This window comes from Capricornis sumatraensis, chromosome 8 (genome assembly GCF_032405125.1).
Source record: "Capricornis sumatraensis isolate serow.1 chromosome 8, serow.2, whole genome shotgun sequence".
NCBI classification, from domain to species: Eukaryota; Metazoa; Chordata; class Mammalia; order Artiodactyla; family Bovidae; genus Capricornis; species Capricornis sumatraensis.
Window position 1 is genome coordinate 56655891 of NC_091076.1, and position 18205 is coordinate 56674095.

At 43.6% G+C, this 18205-nt stretch overlaps 1 protein-coding gene and 1 pseudogene across 1 annotated transcript in view; one reads left to right on the forward strand and one right to left on the reverse strand.

The window, feature by feature from the left end:
* LOC138083967 (phosphatidylcholine transfer protein-like) overlaps nt 1-16385 on the reverse strand; it is a 30800-nt gene extending 14415 nt beyond the window's left edge. The window contains exon 1 of the mRNA XM_068977992.1: nt 16245-16385. Within this exon, the coding sequence (XP_068834093.1) occupies nt 16245-16385 (141 nt within the window). The remainder of the gene's footprint in view (nt 1-16244) is intronic.
* LOC138083849 (histone deacetylase 1 pseudogene) lies at nt 7946-9712 on the forward strand (annotated as a pseudogene).
* Nucleotides 16386-18205: the final 1820 nt, after the last annotated feature.

Sequence of the window (18205 nt, forward strand, 5' to 3'; positions counted from 1 at the left end):
ACACGACTGAGTGACTGAAATGAACTGATTTTCTATACAGTGAGCAAAAGGGATAATTATGTATAGAAATAATGATCTTCTCATCTTTACATGAGTTAGCTTTGGTTATCTGGATACATTAAGACAAAGTGTTTCTTGGAGTTAGTCCCCTTCCCTTCTGAATGCAGTTTCTGCTCTTAGTGACTTCATTCCAGTAGTATCACAGAAAAGAAAACAGAAAGCCCTCTAGGAAGAGAAAAATAGAGTGATGTGACTTAGTGAATACCCAAGAATGAACTACTATGACAACTTCCTTTAAACATTCCCTTCATGGCAGGACTGAGAAAAGCCAGAACACCAGAGAAGCAAAATGCTTGGTGACACCTTTCCTAGTCCATCAATAATTCTTTTCAAGCACCAAGTAGCCCCATTCAAATTCTATGTCAAAGCACTTTTTTTTTTTTACCCCTCATTTCTTTCAAAAGACAGTTTCAGTTAAAAAAACCTCACATTTTCATTATGTCTCTTAAAAATGAAATTTTCATAATTATACAAGTAAGATATATTCATTGAGAAAAATTAGAAGATGCCAAAAATAATAAAGAAAATTAAAATGACATGTAACTTCATAATCCTCAAATACCAACTGATAATATTTTGCATATTTTTTGAGTAAATAAATAGTTCTGTCTTATAAAATGGAAGTAAGATAATATAAACAGACTGTATTCCTATTTTTAACTACCCCATTTTGAAACTGAGTGATCACAGCTAATTTTATTATTCTGTAAGTTGTTTCTGTTTCCATATATTTGCACAATTATGAACACTGCTGGAAAAATTATTCCACATGGACAAACCTGGTTCATAATTCTAACTTTTTCATTAGGAAATCAAAATGCTTCTTCAGAGATAAATTTTAGGGTAAATGACATTAACATTTTGATGGACTTTATACTTTTTATAAATCTTTAAGAAAAAATTTTATCTATTTATATTCTCACCAGTAGCAAAGAAGCATCTCACCAGGACCGGGTACCACTGTTTGTACAAATAATTTAGTAGGAGGATGCATAAATCTTAGTTTTATTTGGGCAATGTGAAGTGAAGTGAAGTGAAGTCGCTCAATCATGTCCGACTCTTTGCGACCCCATGGACTGTAGCCTACCGGTCTCCTCAGTCCATGAGAATTTCAAGGCAAGAGTACTGGAGTTGGTTGCCATTTCCTTCTCCAGAGGATCTTCCTGACCCAGGAATTGAACCCGAGTCTCTGTCTGATGTGTAATTCTCTTTCAAATTAGAGATATAATTCTGGTACAATATTTTTTGCAGATATGTTTTGAAATGTTCTAACATTTCAATCAGTTCAGTTCAGTTCAGTCACTAAGTCGTATCCGACTCTTTGCGACCCCATGAATGACAGCACGCCAGGCCTCTGTGCATCACCAACTCCCAGAGTTCACTCAAACTCACGTCCATTGAGTCAGTGATGCCATCCAGCCATCTCATCCTCTGTCCTCCCCTTCTCCTCCTGCCCCCAATACCTCCCAGAGTTAGGGTCTTTTCCAATGAGTGAACACTTGCCATGAGGTGGCCAAAGTATTGGAGTTTCAGCCTCAGCATCAGTCCTTCCAGTGAACAGCCAGGACTAATCTCCTTCAGAATGGACTGCTTGGATCTCCATGCCATGCAAGGGACTCTCAAGAGTCTTCTCCAAAACCACAGTTTAAAACCATCAGTTCTTCGGCACTCAGCTTTCTTCACAGTCCAACTCTCACATCCATACATGACTACTGGAAAAACCATAGCCTTGACTAGACAGACCTTTGTTGGCAAAATAATATCTCTGCTTTTCGATATGCTATCTAGGTTGGTCATAATGTTCATTCCAAGGAGTAAGCGTCTTTTAATTTCATGGCTGCAAGCACCATCTGCAGTGATTTTGGAGCCCCCAAAAATCAAGTCTGACACTGTTTCCACTGTTTCCCTATCTATCGGCCATGAAGTGATGGAACCAGATGCCATGATCTTAGTTTCTGAATGTTGAGATTTAAGCCAACTTTTTAACTTTCCACTTCACTTTCATTAAGAGGCTTTTAAATTCCTCTTTACTTTCTGCCATAAGGGTGGTGTCCTCTGCATATCTGAGGTTATTAATATTCCTCCCAGCAATCTTGATTCCAGCCCAGCATTTCTCATGATGTACTCTGCATATAAGTTAAATAAGCAGGGTCAATAAATGGCTCTAAACAAGTTTACTCAAGAGGTGCTTGGCTTTTCCTGAAGGTCCTCCAGAAGAACACTTCTAAGAATGGCTCAATTTCTTTATCTAAAGTAAAATGCTGTGCATACTTTTCTTTTAAAATAACTTTTAATTGCAGTATAGATGATTTACACTGTTGGCCTAGTTTCTGCTGTACAGCAAAGTGAACTAGTTATACATATACCCACTCTTTTTTAAGACCTTAATGTTGGGGAGATTGAGGGCAGAAGGAGAAGGGGGTGACACAGGATGAGATGGTTGGATGGCATCATTGACTCAATGGACATGAGTTTGAGCAAACTCTGGAAGACAGTGGAGGACAGGAAAGCCTGGCATGCTGCAGTCCATGGGGTCACAAAGAGTTGGACACGACTGAACAACTGAAAAACAACATACTTTTCTAACGATCCATTGATTACAGGATACTGTAATTTCCTACACTACAGGTGGTAAAAGAACTATTCAATGGTAGAGGATCGGTTAACATCATATGTAGAATATAATTCCCAGAAGAAACAGGAGATTCATTAGAGCATATACTCTCTTTCTTACTAAGAAAATTCCACAGCTAATAATCATCCTCATCTCTTGTACAGGTAGAGGCAGCCATAAGACAATTCCTTCTTCTTTTGAATATGCGTATGATGTCTAGAGCTGCAGCAGCTATTTTGTGATTAAGAGACAACAAAAATGAGAAAGCAGAGTGAAAATATTCAGTTTTACTGACATTGTTGATCAACTGATTCAATGCCAGCAACTGCTGACCTCTGGACTACTTGCTAGGTGAGAAATATAAACCCTCTTTGGGGACTTCCCTGGTGACTCAGCTGGTAAAGAATCTGCCTGCAATGTGAGAGACCTGGGTTCGATCCCTGGATTGGGAAGATCCCCTGGAGAAGGAAACGGCTATTCACTCCAATATTCTGGAGAATTCCATGTACTGTATAGTCCATAGGGTCCAAGAGTGGACACAACTGAGCAACTTTCACTTTTCACTCGTTTAAGACTTTGTTAATCTAGTTTTCTGGATTAATCCAGTTAATCCAGCTAAAAGAAATCCTAATTATTATAGTGGTTCTTATTGAGAATTTTAACTGAGTCCTGTGATCTTAGAAAACAACAGAGATTAAGAAACTCTTCCATGCTTTCTGTTTCAAAAAACAGCTTATCACAAAAAAATCCACTTTTACACAGACACACACCCTTTGTTTACCTATCGCAAGGTCAGACACAACACCTCTAAATTCCCATTGGCAGTGCCACAAATGATCCGCTAAGTTGTTTATTTCAAGGATCAATAGGTACAAAATGCTTGTTAACCAAACTAGTTAAGCATCTCCTTCCTCCAGACTGGGGCCCAGCCTCAGCCTAAGCAGCATCCAGCCCTGCTGAGAATGAACTGCCCTCAGGGTAAGATATTCTGTTCTATTCTCCAGCAGATCACCTTCAACTCACTTCCCCACACGTGGCTTCAGTCTTGCTGACTCCTCTCTCTTTCTGTTAAAAAAAAAAAAAAAAAAAAAGACTTTTCTGCCTCACTCCTGAGAAACTCGTGGATCTTATGGTCAAAGTATTCTTCCTAATACAATAACCTCCAACTCTAAGTCCAGGTTTATTTTTTATTTGACATTAAAGTAGACTGACAAAATAGTACTGATCAGACTTCTGAACATTTCCAAGCAAATATGACTATGTCAATTCATTAAAATAGTACAAAAATACATAAGCATTACTAAAATGAATAGTCAAGGAAGAGAAGTAAGAGATAATGGGCACAATTAATGGACATTAAACTGCAGTATATTTAATTTTGCATAGAAATCTGAAACTTCAGACACTCTGTTACAGAAAGTTCCACCTCCTCCTACTATGTACCACAAAGAAGGGGGGAAAAACATCACCATGGGCCCACTATATTCTTGGGCCTGAGAAAACAGTCAGGCAAGGTTTACACTTGGCTTTTCAGCTTGGAATGGATTTGCCTTGGTGATCTGTCAGTGTCACTACAACTGTCATGAATTCTGCAATGGAAGCTGTCCAATCACTTTGACCTGCTATAAACTCTTTCAGTAATACTAATATTTATTTCTCTAAGTGCATTGCAGTTTCCAGTTTTATGTTCACTATCTTGTGTAATCTCAACAGAGCCCTGTGGCATCAATAGGGACATTGGAGTCATGTCCCTATGACATGAAGCTCAGAGAGGTGACATACTTGCTTGAGTTCTACAGTTAGCTCTTGGGACAGCCAGAGAGAGGAGGACACTGTCCCCTTCTTCTTGCCACGATGGCTCCTAATACGGCTCTACTCTGTCTGCACACTTGCTCCAAGCCCCTGTTCCAAATGACAAGCTAAGAATGTCAGTAAAGATGGCACAGGCTCTCAGAGCTGGAAGGAGTCTTAGATCCTTATGCAAAAAATGACAGCGATGCATCAAAAGGCAGCTGATGACTCCTGCTGGCAAAGCCTGGATGGGAAACTTTCCTTCCAGGCCCAAACCCAGTGTTTGGGCCCAGACTACCCAGAAACACGCAAATCTGTAGCTTGGTGGTTGTCTGAGATTGAGAATAGGAACAGGAGATGATTGCAAATGGGGAACAGGTTTTTTGGGGATAACACAAATATTCAAAAATTAGACTCAGGGAAGGATGCGTGACTCCATAAGCTTACTAAAAATTAGTGAACTATACACTTAAAATGAGTAAATTTTGAGGTGCTTAAATGATATCTTAATAAACACAGCTGTTGACACTAAAAGATTATGAAACTCACCCAAGGTCACACAACTAATGAGCTTGACCTGAAGTTTGCAAAAGAAACTGAACTTTAAGCCAATGATGTGACAGCAGAGTTCACAGCCTATGATCCTGCCTCAAAGCATCTCTGGCCTCTCCCAACATATTATTAGAGAAATAACAAGCCGTCAGAGTATACAGAGCTATGGCCAAGATGACCATGTAATTGACCATTCTAGTGGACAGTTCTGAGTGAAAGAGTTTTGTAATATGTTTTATCAGGACAAGCATAAAGCAGGTCTTGAAGGGTAGAGTAGAACATAGATCACCCTACTCACAGCAAACACCATTTAATTCACTAGGGCCTTCAAAATGTATTCTCTCATTGGATCCCTGCACAAATCTGGCAGAAAAGGAATTATCTCCAGCTTACAGATGAGGAAGCTGAGACTCAGCTAGGGCCCTAGATTCATAAATCCCAAAACCTCAGAGCAATTAAGCATCAATAGACCAGGAGTTACTGAATCTGTTATGTTGGCTATTTTTCACAGTCCACAAGGAAAGAATAGTTTTTAGATTTCTAAGTGGTTATGTAAGTCAATATATAGCGTCTTCACCTATAAAGCCTAAAATATTTTCTATTTGGCTCTTTACAGGAAAAAATTCACAATCCCTGCTTTAGACCATTGTCACCATCACTTTTAAAAATATAATTCCACAAAAGCTCTGGATTCCTAGAGTCGTACTGCAACTCCACATGCAAGAGAGGAATCTTTGTATCATAAACCCCAAACATGTCATATTTTACTTTTAATCACATGTGGGTTTACCATTTAAGCTCAAACCACCCTTCAAAGTAAATTTGTCAATCTAGAGCACGCCACACAGGATAAATAACAACAATCTTAAACAAAACATATTCAAACTCAGAAAAGCAAAGAGAAAAAGAAAATCTTAAAAGAAGCTAGCAGGAAGGAATAGGCGATTGCTTTACTTATAGAGGAATACAGATGATAATTATAGCAAGCATCACATGAGAAACGACTCTGCAAAAATAAAAGGGGGGTGTAGGGTAAAATATATACTATTTTCAATAAAATAAATCACTGACCTAGAATTCCATATGCAATGAAACTCTCCTTCAAAAGTGAAGAAGAAATAAAGACTTTTTCAGACAAACAAAAACAGGGAATTCATCAGCAGCAGACTTGGCTTTGGAAGAAATGTTAAAAGAAGCTTTTCAGGGAGAAAAACATATGGTACAGGCCAGGAACTCAGATGTACACTGCATAAAAAGTGTCTGTTTTCTTGTCTTAAAGTTTCTGAAAGGTATGAACTCTCTGTCTTATTCATCAGGCATCACCAAAATGCAGGCACACAATAAGTTCTGAAAAACTGCTTGAATGGATCATGGAGCAGTATTTTGGAGGTTTCTTCTTACTAGGGTGTATTCAATCAGCCCCAAACCAGCTGTGGAATACAAGGTCTGACTCACACTCACAGACAGGTGTGGGGGATCCTGCTCCCCCCTCCCCACTAAGGCATGCCTTCAAATTTTGGACCAGCACCTTGTGATCAGTCAGCATCTTCATTCTGCCTCACACCACAAGCTCATCCTGAGAGAAGTGAAGAGAGAGAGAGCTGAAGCTCCAACATTATCTATCCAGTTACACTGAGTGGCAATGGGGCAGGAGAAAGATAGAGAGTGGACCTCGACCAGTGGCAGAAAGTAGAAGGAGACTACACGTGGTGCTCAGCTTTAAGCCACAACGGTCCTACCCACTAGTAAATATGGCTCCATAAGTGTCCCAAATGCATCAACTGCTCTATCAATCATGTTGGTACCTAGAAGGATGGGAAAAGGGAAAAGAGTCCTGTCATCCAGAAGTGAAGAGGTCCATGATGCAAGTTGGATTACAATCCTATCTGGGAAATCAGAGTGAAGCTTCTCACCCACTGAGGTAAGTCTGTTTCCATGGCAGTTTACTTTCTGCTTTCTTTCAAAAGGCCAAGCTATCTCTGATGCAGCACGGCTGAACCTAGTTTTCCAGTAAGGCCAGGCTCTCAGTGGTTCAGCAGGGCAACAGCACAGGAAAGAACAGTCCCTGGGAAAGTACTGTCTGCTCTTCACCAAACTCACTGATGAAAAGATGTTTGCAAGGACAAAGGCAGCCACTTCGCACAGTGCCAGACACTTGGTTTCAAATCATAAGAAGTCAAGCCCTCAGTCATATCTTTCCAGACCAACATTTTCTCGGTCTAAATCAATGATGTGAACCTCTGCATGCCTGTTTCACACTATCTACTGGCAGGTCACAGTGTCTACTGCAGAGTATCCAGCCTAAAGCTCCAGGGAGACCTGACTGCAGATCTCTGGGAAAGCTTTGCAAGTGACCCACGACCCTTCTCTCCCGGGGAACCTTCTCCCTGCTGTTCAGGGGACCACACCCACTCTCAAGCGGCCACTAATTTAAAAACCAGGAAGAGCTGGTCTTCAAGTGGACATTACTTTCACCTTAAAATAGTCTTCCTTCTCGCTCTCCCCTCTCCTGCCTCTTGGTGCCACCACGTGGGGTGGTGCAACTTGAGCACCATGTGAAAAGCTCCCCTTACTTCAATGGTTCACCAAGTATCATCCATAGAGCTTCGGTATCACCTGGCCATTCGGTAAAAATACAATTTTAAAAAGAAGAAGGAGGAGAAGTAAAGAAATGTAAAGCCAACTCTCAAGTCCCACCCAGATACACTGAATCTGAAATGGAGTAGTATATTAATTATGAATGTTAACAGGCTTTGCAGATGAGTCTAGTGTATGCTCAGGGTCAAGAATCACTCTGCCATGTCTCATTCCATTCAATGTTTGTAAGAAGCCAATGATCCTAAAAAGCAAGAATTATACTTGTTGGAGCGGAGCCACCGGCGGGAGGGCGGACGGACTGATTGACGGGAGGGACGGGAGGTGAGCAAGATGGCGCAGATTCAGGGCACCAAGAGGAAAGTATGTTACTATTACAACGGGGATGTTGGAAATTACTATTATGGACAAGGCCACCCAATGAAGCCTCACCGAATTTGCATGACTCACAATTTACTCCTTAACTATGGTCTCTACCAGAAGATGGAAATCTATCGCCCTCACAAAGCCAATGCTGAGGAGATGACCAAGTACCATAGCGATGACTACATTAAATTATTACGCTCCATCCGCCCAGATAACATGTCCGAGTACAGCAAGCAGATGCAGAGATTCAACGTCGGTGAGGACTGTCCGGTATTTGATGGCCTGTTTGAGTTCTGTCAGCTGTCTACTGGTGGCTCTGTGGCAAGTGCCGTGAAACTTAATAAGCAGCAGACGGACATCACTGTGAATTGGGCTGGGGGCCTACACCATGCAAAGAAGTCCGAGGCATCTGGCTTCTGTTACGTCAATGATATCGTCTTGGCCATCCTGGAACTGCTAAAGTATCACCAGAGGGTGCTGTATATTGACATTGATATTCACCACAGCGATGGCATGGAAGAGGCCTTCTATACCACAGACCAAGTCATGACTGTGTCCTTTCATAAATATGGAGAGTACTTCCCCAGGTACTGGGGACCTACGGGATACTGGAGCAGGCAAAGGCAAGTATTATGCTGTTAACTACCCTTTCCAAGATGGGATTGACGACGAGTCCTATGAGGCCATTTTCAAGCCAGTCATGTCCTAAGTAATTGAGATGTTCCAGCCCAGTGCAGTTGTCTTGCAGTGTGGCTCTGACTCCCTGTCTGGGGACTGGTTAGGTTGCTTCAATTTGACCATCAAAGGGCATGCCAAATGTGTGGAATTTGTGAAGAGCTTCAACCTGCCTATGCTGATGCTGGGAGGAGGCGGCTACACAATTCGTAATGTCGCCTGGTGCTGGACATATGAAACAGCTATGGCCCTGGACATGGAGATCCCTAATGAGCTTCCATACAATGACTACTTCGAATACTTTGGACCAGATTTCAAACTTCATATCAGGCATTCCAATATGACTAACCAGAACACTAATGAGTACCTGGAAAAGATCAAACAGCGGCTGTTTGAGAACCTGAGAATGCTGCCCCACGCACCTGGGTTCCAAATGCAGGCCATCCCTGAGGACGCCATTCCAGAGAAGAGTGGTGATGAGGATGAAGAAGACCCTGACAAACGCATCTCAATCTGTTCCTCAGACAAACAAATTGCCTGTGAGGAAGAGTTCTCCGACTCTGACGAGGAGGGAAAAGGCGGGCACAAGAACTCTTCCAACCTCAAGAAAGCCAAGAGAGTCAAAACAGAGGATGAGAAAGAGAAAGATCCAGAAGAGAAGAAAGAAGTCACAGAAGAGGAGAAAACCAAGGAAGAGAAGCAAGAAGCCAAAGGGGTCAAGGAAGAGGTCAAGTTGGCCTGAAGAGACCTCTCCAGTTCTGGCTTCTTGCCAAATCTCCACCTTTATCCCACAACCCTTCAGATTTTATATTTTCTATTTCTCTGTGTATTTATATAAAAATATATTAAATATAAATATCCCCAGGGACTAGACAGGAACCAGGGCCCTGAGGTCAGGGCACACATTACTTTTCTAGTAGCTGCCTTGCAACCCATCCCTCCCAAACTCTTGAACCCTAATGGGTACTGGGTAAAAGGGATCCGCTTAAGCAGCCATAGGACAAAATCTTGAAGTGCCTGCTTCGTAGCTTTGAAAAGGTGCCTTGCTGACCATTTGAGAAGGGTGGCTGGATCTTCAAGGACTCCCTGTTGTTTTTAGGCTCTTAAGGTAACATCAGCCATTTTTAGATTGGTTCTGTTCTCATGCCTGCCCTCTCTGTCTTCCCCCAATTCTGCAGGTGAAGATTGGTAGTCTAGTTTCCATTTTGAGATACTATATTCATTTTTGTGAGAATCTTTTTAATAAAACGGTACATTTCTATTAAAAAAAAAAGAATTATACTTGTTTTGCAAATGAGGAAGCTGAGATTTTAAAATGAAACAGCAGCCGGCCAATATCCCCCAAGCAGTAAGTGGGCCCTGACTCCTGGCCACTCTCCAACATCAGGTTCACCCTGGTCCTGCATCCTTCTGGCTCCTCCTGGAAAAGGAGGGAAGGTCAGCCTGGCTCCGGACCTTAGCATTCAGTGTTCTCTCTACTGCAATGGTTTATAACACAGCATGCTCATTAATATCTCTTGGGAGCTTTCACATTAAAAAACAAAAAGAAGAAAAAAAAAACCCATATTTTATTTTGAAGCATTTCAAACACACTAAAGTAGACAGGACAGAATAATCAGCCTCTATGTGAAAGGGGAACTTCTCAAAACGACCATCCAAGCACCACTCCAACTCAGTTCAATATGGGGCTCTAATAGGGCTGAGAGGTGTCCTGAGAGCCCCCCAAGCAGCTCTTGAGCTTTGAGGAAAACTCTCTGGCCCATTTCTCCTCTGATATTTGCAGGATGCAATCTCTTATTTCATTTATATCTCCACTCAATTGTTACCTCTGGAAGAGGGTTTTCCCAGATTCCCTATATCTAAAGCACACCTGATGTCCCCACCTCTGCCATAACATCTCTGCATCCCTTCATCCCACTTTACTTGTTTTTGTAGCATTTTTCAGCTGCCATTTCATTGTATACTATATTTATTATCATCAGGGAATACTGTTTAATGTTTAAGAAGCTCATTCATTGAACCAGCAGCTCCAGCTTCTTGCTCCCTCCTTACGCCCAGTGCCTGTCAAGGCACTACGACATGGGAGGCATGCAGTGAATATCTCCTGAATAAATAAATGATAGTGGAACAGAGCAGAGATTGTAACCCAAGACTATGGGCCTCCAAAATCCATGCTCTTTTCCACAGCACCACACAGAATAGCAAAGCACATAGCAGCGCTGCACTAGCTTTGCTTTCAGTTCAGTTCAGTCACTCAGTCGTGTCCTACTTTATGCAACTCCATGGACTGCAGCACACCAGGCTTCCCTGTCCATCACCAACTCCCAGAGCCTACTCAAACTCATGTCCATCATGTCAGTGGTGCCGTACAACCATTTCATCCTCTGTCATCTACTTCTCCCACCCTCAATCTTTCCCAGCATCAGGGTCTTTTCCATTGAGTTGGTTCTTTGCATCAGGTGGCCATAGTATTGGAATTTCAGCTTCAGCATCAATCCTTCCAATGAATATTCAGGACTGATTTCCTTTAGGATTGACTTGTTTAGCTTTGCTTAGCTTGCAGAAAAAGAAGTAGTTCTGAGTTGAAACAAGCTATATATTTGGTACTGAGTTTTCCCAAGTACACTGGTTCATGTCTAGTTACTAGCTATGAGGTCTTGTGTGGCTCACTCTGGGTCTTACCACCATCAATAAAACAGAAAAATAAACCTGTCTCTATCTATCTTCTATATTTGTTGAGAGGGATGAATGAAAACTTATATAGCATTTTTTCTGTTAAGGGGCCACGTAAAGATAAGTTAGCAGTAAAACTATGGGAGAGAAAAAGAAGGTGAGAACAAGGAAATAGGGTAGGCAAAGAAAGTACGGAAAAAGAGAAAATAAAGGGTGATGGTAATTGGACAGAATGGTTTCAAAGAGACTTTCTAAGTCTAAAATTCTGTGATTTAATAGGGAAAGAGAAAATGGAAAAGTATCAAAAGATGTATATCAAAAGTAGCCATTTGTTCAAGAACAAGATTCAGAATTATTCCTGTCTACTAAAAAGAAGCCACAATCTTTTCTTTTTTTTAATACAGTTTATCTGTTACACTGCAAACTCTTTCAAGTACTTCTATGCTTATATCAGTCTTTTCAGAACATGTGATAGTAACTTTGTTACAGCATGATCACACCTCCCTGATTCAGACTCACAGCAGGTTATTGCCTGTGGAACAGTCAGCCTGGTTCAACTGGATAAAAGTCATTGAAAAGTCTGAGAAGGGGGACTGTCTGATTCCATAAATTCCAAATGGCACACCCCTGATGAAACAGCTAATATGATTTGTATGCAAGCCATGATGGACTGTGTTTATCATAATCAGGACATTCATCCATTGAACATGTCCCTTACTCAGCAAAGATTTAGTAAGAACTTTGATGGAAAGGGTTATTTTTGTATGGGTACCAAACATAACCTTACTGAAACAAAATCAAGCATTTCAAGAAGCCTTATTAGATTACCTGTCTCAGCTTTTGCTTATGGGTTTCACATTAACAAGAAATAGGGAGAGACAGGAAGAATCAAGGGACTCATTCCAGCAGGGTGGACATCTGTAAATGGTTATTAAGAAATGAATAAGGTGTCTATTGGTGGGACCGAAGTAAAGGTCTTAATGGAACTCCATCAAAAGTCGGGTGGATCAATAAGACCCCCTACTAGTCCCCTACCATTAAAGGGCCCCAAATAAGTCCATTCTATGTACCTCAGTTGGAGGAATTTAAAAAGTCAGATGATAACACTTGCAATGAAAAACCTGACCTGGAATGACCTAGGCAATAGTCTGGATTGTAAACCAAGGTGAAAAATTAACAGAGCAGCCAGGATTCTCTGGTTTGACCTCCAGTCAGAGACCTGGGGACCTGAGGCTATATGCACAATGGCTCTGGGCAGGGAAGTGGGTAGAGGAGGAAACAGAGTCACACAATATCAACAACATGCATGGTGGATGAAACCACACTGGATCATAAGACAGAAGAGGGCACAGGGTTTTAGGGGAGATAAGTGCAGGTGTAGGCAGGGTAGGACAAGCTGAATTCACTTGGACATGGTGTGGCATTCAGAAGACAAGATTTACTAACCAAGGGATTCGAGGGAATTCTCTTCCAGGAGGAAAGTAAAGGATGGGAGTCAATCTGGAATGAAAATGAGGCTCTAGAAAAAGGGTCAGGCAGCAAATAACATTGGATGTGCAACTAAGGTTCTAGGAAAGGGCTTGCACCTGACACAACAGGGTCTCTAGACACTGAATACACGTGCAGATCACGGTGGCCATGGGCAGTGGCCCCCAGCCTATCTGCTGAGGCTCAAGGCCACACCTATGGGAAGCATATGGCCTCCAACTTACAGGAGCTCTCTGGAAAGACTTGTAGCTCACATCAATGTACTATAACTGCCCTCATGTCCAGAACAGGTGGAAATAACACTTATATTATGGTTCAGAGGGATAGGAACAATTCTGAATACCCATCCTCCCCCCAGGAGGGAGGTGGGCCCTGCTAAGTCTCTTCAGTCGTGTCCGACTCTATGTGTGATCCCATAGATGGCAGCCCACCAGGCTCTACTGTCCCTGGGATTCTCCAGGCAAGAAAACTGAAGCGGGCTGCCATTTCCTTTTCCAACGCATGAAAGTGAAAAGTGAAAGTGAAGTCGCTCTCCATATCAAAACAGAATGGAAACAATACAAAGCCAGATATTCTGCCTCAGCTCAGGCAGCGGCTGTTGTGGGATAATAGGCACAAAAGCAAAAGAGCACAAGCCCTTCAAGGGACGTGAGGGGAGTGGTCAGGGCTGACGGGAGAACAGGATCAGTGTGGAGGAGCCATGGGCCCTTGACCAGCCTCGTTCCCTGAGCACAGCCCACCTGGCACACTGTCCTCTCTCAGAGTCAGTGAAGGAGTGTATCATAGCATAGGTCTGGACCTAGAAAGCTGAGTTCCAACCCCAGAGTGAGTCTTGAGCCATCAACTTACCTCTTCCATATATCCATTTCCAAACTGGTAATAAGGTGATAGCCTATATAGTGCCAGAGAAGGCAATAGCACCCCACTCCAGTACTCTTGCCTGGAAAATCCCATGGACGGAGGAGCCTGGTAGGCTGCAGTCCATGGGGTCACTGAGCGTCAAACACGACTGAGCAACTTCCCTTTCACTTTTCACTTTCATGCATTGGAGAAGGAAATGGCAACCCACTCCAGTGTTCTTGCCTGGAGAATCCCAGGGTCGGGGGAGCCTGGTGGGCTGCCGTCTATGGGGTTGCACAGAGTCGGACACGACTGAAGCGACTTAGCAGCAGCAGCAGCAGCTATATAGTGCCTGACAACATGGCACCGATGTGAGGACTAAGTCAGTGTCTGCAGAGCACTTAAGACCGTGCCTTGAGCATAAGACAGCATGCAATGAGTAGCGTCTTACTGTAGGTATTATTTTTTACACAATCAACAGGGCCATTGGAAGGGGTATGATAAGATCACAATCTCTTTAAGGTGCTTGATTTCAGGTGTGCAGGATGGCAGGGAAAGGGTGGAAGGCCAAGAAGTGAGTCAGAAGATCACTGCAATTCTAGGTAAGAGGTGGCACTCAGAGTGATGAAGGTCAAGGAAAAAAGGGGAAGGGAAAGGGGCCAGACATCAGATATATCTGAGCAGTGAATTGCCAACATCTGGCAAATGCCTGGATGTGGCTGGTGTGAAAAATGAAACGATTTTATCCAGAAGATAACAGGATGTTTTCTGAAAATATGTCAATTTTTGCATTAGGTAAATGCTTAAATGACACTCAGAAATTAATTCCGCCTGCTCTACACTGAGCTTCCTGCTCATCCTGTTGTACCCAGTGACCCTGGGATACACAGACTCAGAGCTCCTCCCTACTCTAACAGTTTAATACTTTGGTCTCTGCCAGGAAACCTGCACTTCACTTACCTTGCCTAATGGTGACTTTTAACCTAGTCACCATGCAGCATCTAGCACACAGAGCAACCGACAACAGGCCATCATTCCACCCGGACATTTACCTGGCTCCAAAGGCCTGCAGGCACACTCGTAACTCCATTCTTCCTACCCTTTAACTTTTCCCCAGACTTTTTAAACTTTTTCTTCAGGCTGAACTTATATGCAGAGTACCTCATGAGAAACGCTGGGCTGGAAGAAGCACAAGCTGGAATCAAGATGGCGGGGAGAATATCAATAACCTCAGATATGCAGATGACACCACCCTTATGGCAGACAGTGAAGAAGAACTAAAGAGCCTCTTGATAAAAGTGAAAGAGAAGAGTGAAAAAGTTGACTTAAAGCTCAACATTCAGAAAACTAAGATCATGGCATTCGGTCCCATCACTTCATGGCAGATAGGGAAACCGTGGAAACAGTGGCTGACTTTATTTTTTGGGCTCCAAAATCACTGCAGTTGGCAACTGCAGCCATGAAATTGAAAGAAGCTTACTCCTTGGAAGGAAAGTTATGACAAACCTAGACAGCATATTAAAAAGCAGAGACATTACTTTGCCAACAAAGGCCCATCTAGTCAAGGCTATGGTTTTTCCAGTAGTCATGTTGGATGTGAGAGTTGGACTATAAAGAAAGCTGAGCACTGAAGAATGGATGCTTTTGAACTGTGGTGTTAGAGAAGACTCTTGAGAGCCCCTTGGACTGCAAAGAGATCCAACCAGTCCATCCTAAAGCAGACGAGTCCTGAATGTTCATTGGAAGGACTGATGTTGAAGCTGAAACTCCAATACTTTGGCCACCATATGCGAAGAGCTGACTCATTTGTAAAGACCCTGATGCTGGGAAAGATTGAGGGTAGAATGACAAGAGGAACACAGAGGATGAGCTGGGTGGATGGCATCACTGACTCAATGGACATGGGTTTGGGTAGACTCCAGGAGTTGGTGATGGACAGGGAGGCCTGGTGTGCTGTGGTTCATGGAGTCACAGAGTCGGACACAACTGAGCAATGGACTGAATTGCACTGAAAGTTATTCGGTGCAATTTGCAAGTAATGGGGCCCCACTCAAAAGGAGCAAGTTAGTGAAATGACTGGAGACGATGGTAGGTGGGTTCTCAGCAACACTCCTCAGCCACACATACCACCTGCACATCCACTCTCTGAAGAGCCCAGTCGCTTTTCTTCCTAGACTCAATCTGAACATACTCTCTGCCACACAGAAACCACTGGTACCCACCTTGGAGCGAGGCTCATGTCCTTTGCAGGCAAGTGCGTGGGGCTAAATAAGAATCCGCAGACCCATGTTTTCACTCTGTCATTAACTTGTAACAAACCACCCGCCCTGTCTGGTCTCAGACCTGGGACTAAACTCTGATAACGTGCCCACTCCCTGCGACTCGCAGAAGTCAAAGTCAGCTGGAGGCACCCCCACCCCAGAGTTAGCTCTCTGAGCTCCTGAAGACCCAGAGGTTCCGGACCGCCAGCTGCAGCCCCACACTGTTTATCCTAACCGCCGGGAGCACCCCCCACCCTACCCCCAGGAGCACCCCGCACCCCGCACCCCGCAGACGGCCGCCCTGCGGTCCTCCAGGGGCGGACAGCTACCTGGTCCAGCAGCCGGTAGACTCTGATGCCCTGGGTCTCCACCAGCAGCTCCCAGGCGGCCCCGGAGAGTGCCGGCCGCTGGAGCTCGGCGCAGGCCTCCCTGAACTGCTCCTCAGAGAAGGTACCGGCCCCACGCGCCATCCTTCCCCAGCGGCGGACCCTGGGTACAGGGGGAAGGAGGAGGCAGGGCTCGTGTTCGGAGGCTAGAGGAGAGAGTGGCTCAGCGCGACTGGCAGGGACCAGGGAGGGACCGGACCCGGCTGGGGGCGGGGCCTCGGGGGCGGGGCCATGAGAAGCCTGCCAAGAGTTTCGGGCGGACCAAGCGCTGCGCGGGGAACCCAAAGGAAACAGAACTGGAGAAATGTTGAACTTGATCTGGGGAAAGATGCAGGATTTAGGAAATGGGGAGGCTTTCATTAGGAAGAGAAAAAGAAGACACTACTGCCATCTCAGAAACAAAATTTCCAAACCTGCTTGCATGTCTCTCCTTTATTGTCTCTGAAGAAGGTTAGGGAAGGCCTCAGAGCAGTTTAGTAGAAGTGGGAGGTGAGTTGAACAGAGTGGAAATGCTTGAAAATCTCAGGGGTCAGATGCTACAGCAGTGTTCCCTTTGGAACACTGGTAGGGTGGGGGGTGTTAAGCACTTTAAAACATTGTTCTGAGAAGAGGTCCATGGGACTGCCCAGAAGGCTAAATTAGGGGTCCATGGTACAAAAAAGATTAAGAAACCTATTCCATAATAGCATGTTGCCAACATCCAGAGGGTGAAAGATGATCTAGAAAGGTATCATGGTGGAATCAAGAATGCTGGGAAAAATATCAATAACCTCAGATATGCAGATGACACCACCCTTATGGCAGAAAGTGAAGAAGAACTAAAGAGCCTCTTAATGAAAGTGAAAGAGGAGAGTGAAAAACTTGGCTTAAAGCTCAACATTCAGAAAACTAATATCATGGCATATGGTCCCATCATTTCATGGGAAATAGATGGAAAAACAGTGGCTGACTCTATTTTGGGGGGCTCCAAAATCACTGCAGATGGTGACTGCAGCCATGAAATTAAAAGACGCTTACTCCTTGGAAAGAAAGTTATGACCAACCTAGACAGCATATTGAAAATCAGAGACATTACTTTGCCAACAGAGGCCCATCTAGTCAAGGCTATGGTTTCTCCAGTAGTCATGTTGGATGTGAGAGTTGGACTATAAAGAAAGCTGAGCACCGAAGAATCGATGCTTTGGAACTGTGGTGTTGGAGAAGACTCTTGAAAGCCCCTTGTACTGCAAGGAGATCCAACCAGTCCATCCTAAAGCAGATGAGTCCTGAGTGTTCATTGGAAGGACTGAAGTTGAAGCTGAAACTCCAATACTTTGGCCACCGTATGCGAAGAGCTGACTCATTTGAAAAGACCCTGATTCTGGCAAAGATTGAGAGCAGGAGGAGAAGGGGACGACAGAGGATGAGATGGGTGGATGGCATCACCAACTCAATGGACATGGGTTTGGGTGGACTCCGGGAGTTGATGATGGACAGGGAGGGCTGGCGTGCTGCAGCTCATGGGGTCACAAAGAGGCAGATTTGACTGAGCAAGTGAACTGTCCATCCAAGATTTCTGCTGCTTATATGATTTAGATCTTTTGTAACTCAAAGACGGTTTCGTTCTGTCAAGTCCCTTTCTTTTACTGTATTTCTTACCACCACATTTTCCTTTGGTTTGGATAAAGTGGACAGTTTAAACGTCAAATCAGCTAATACCACGTGGATGCCAGCCCTTTCCTAATCTGTAAAGTGGGGTAAAACTGTGCAACCAGATAGAATTGAGGCGGTGACCACATAAGATAAACAGAACATGTTTGCACAGTGCCTATCAAAGTAAATGTTTAGAAAAATTTCCACTTGGCTTACATTACTATATTGAAATGTTTCTCTTTCTGTACTTGAAAGTAAGACTTGAAGTTGAT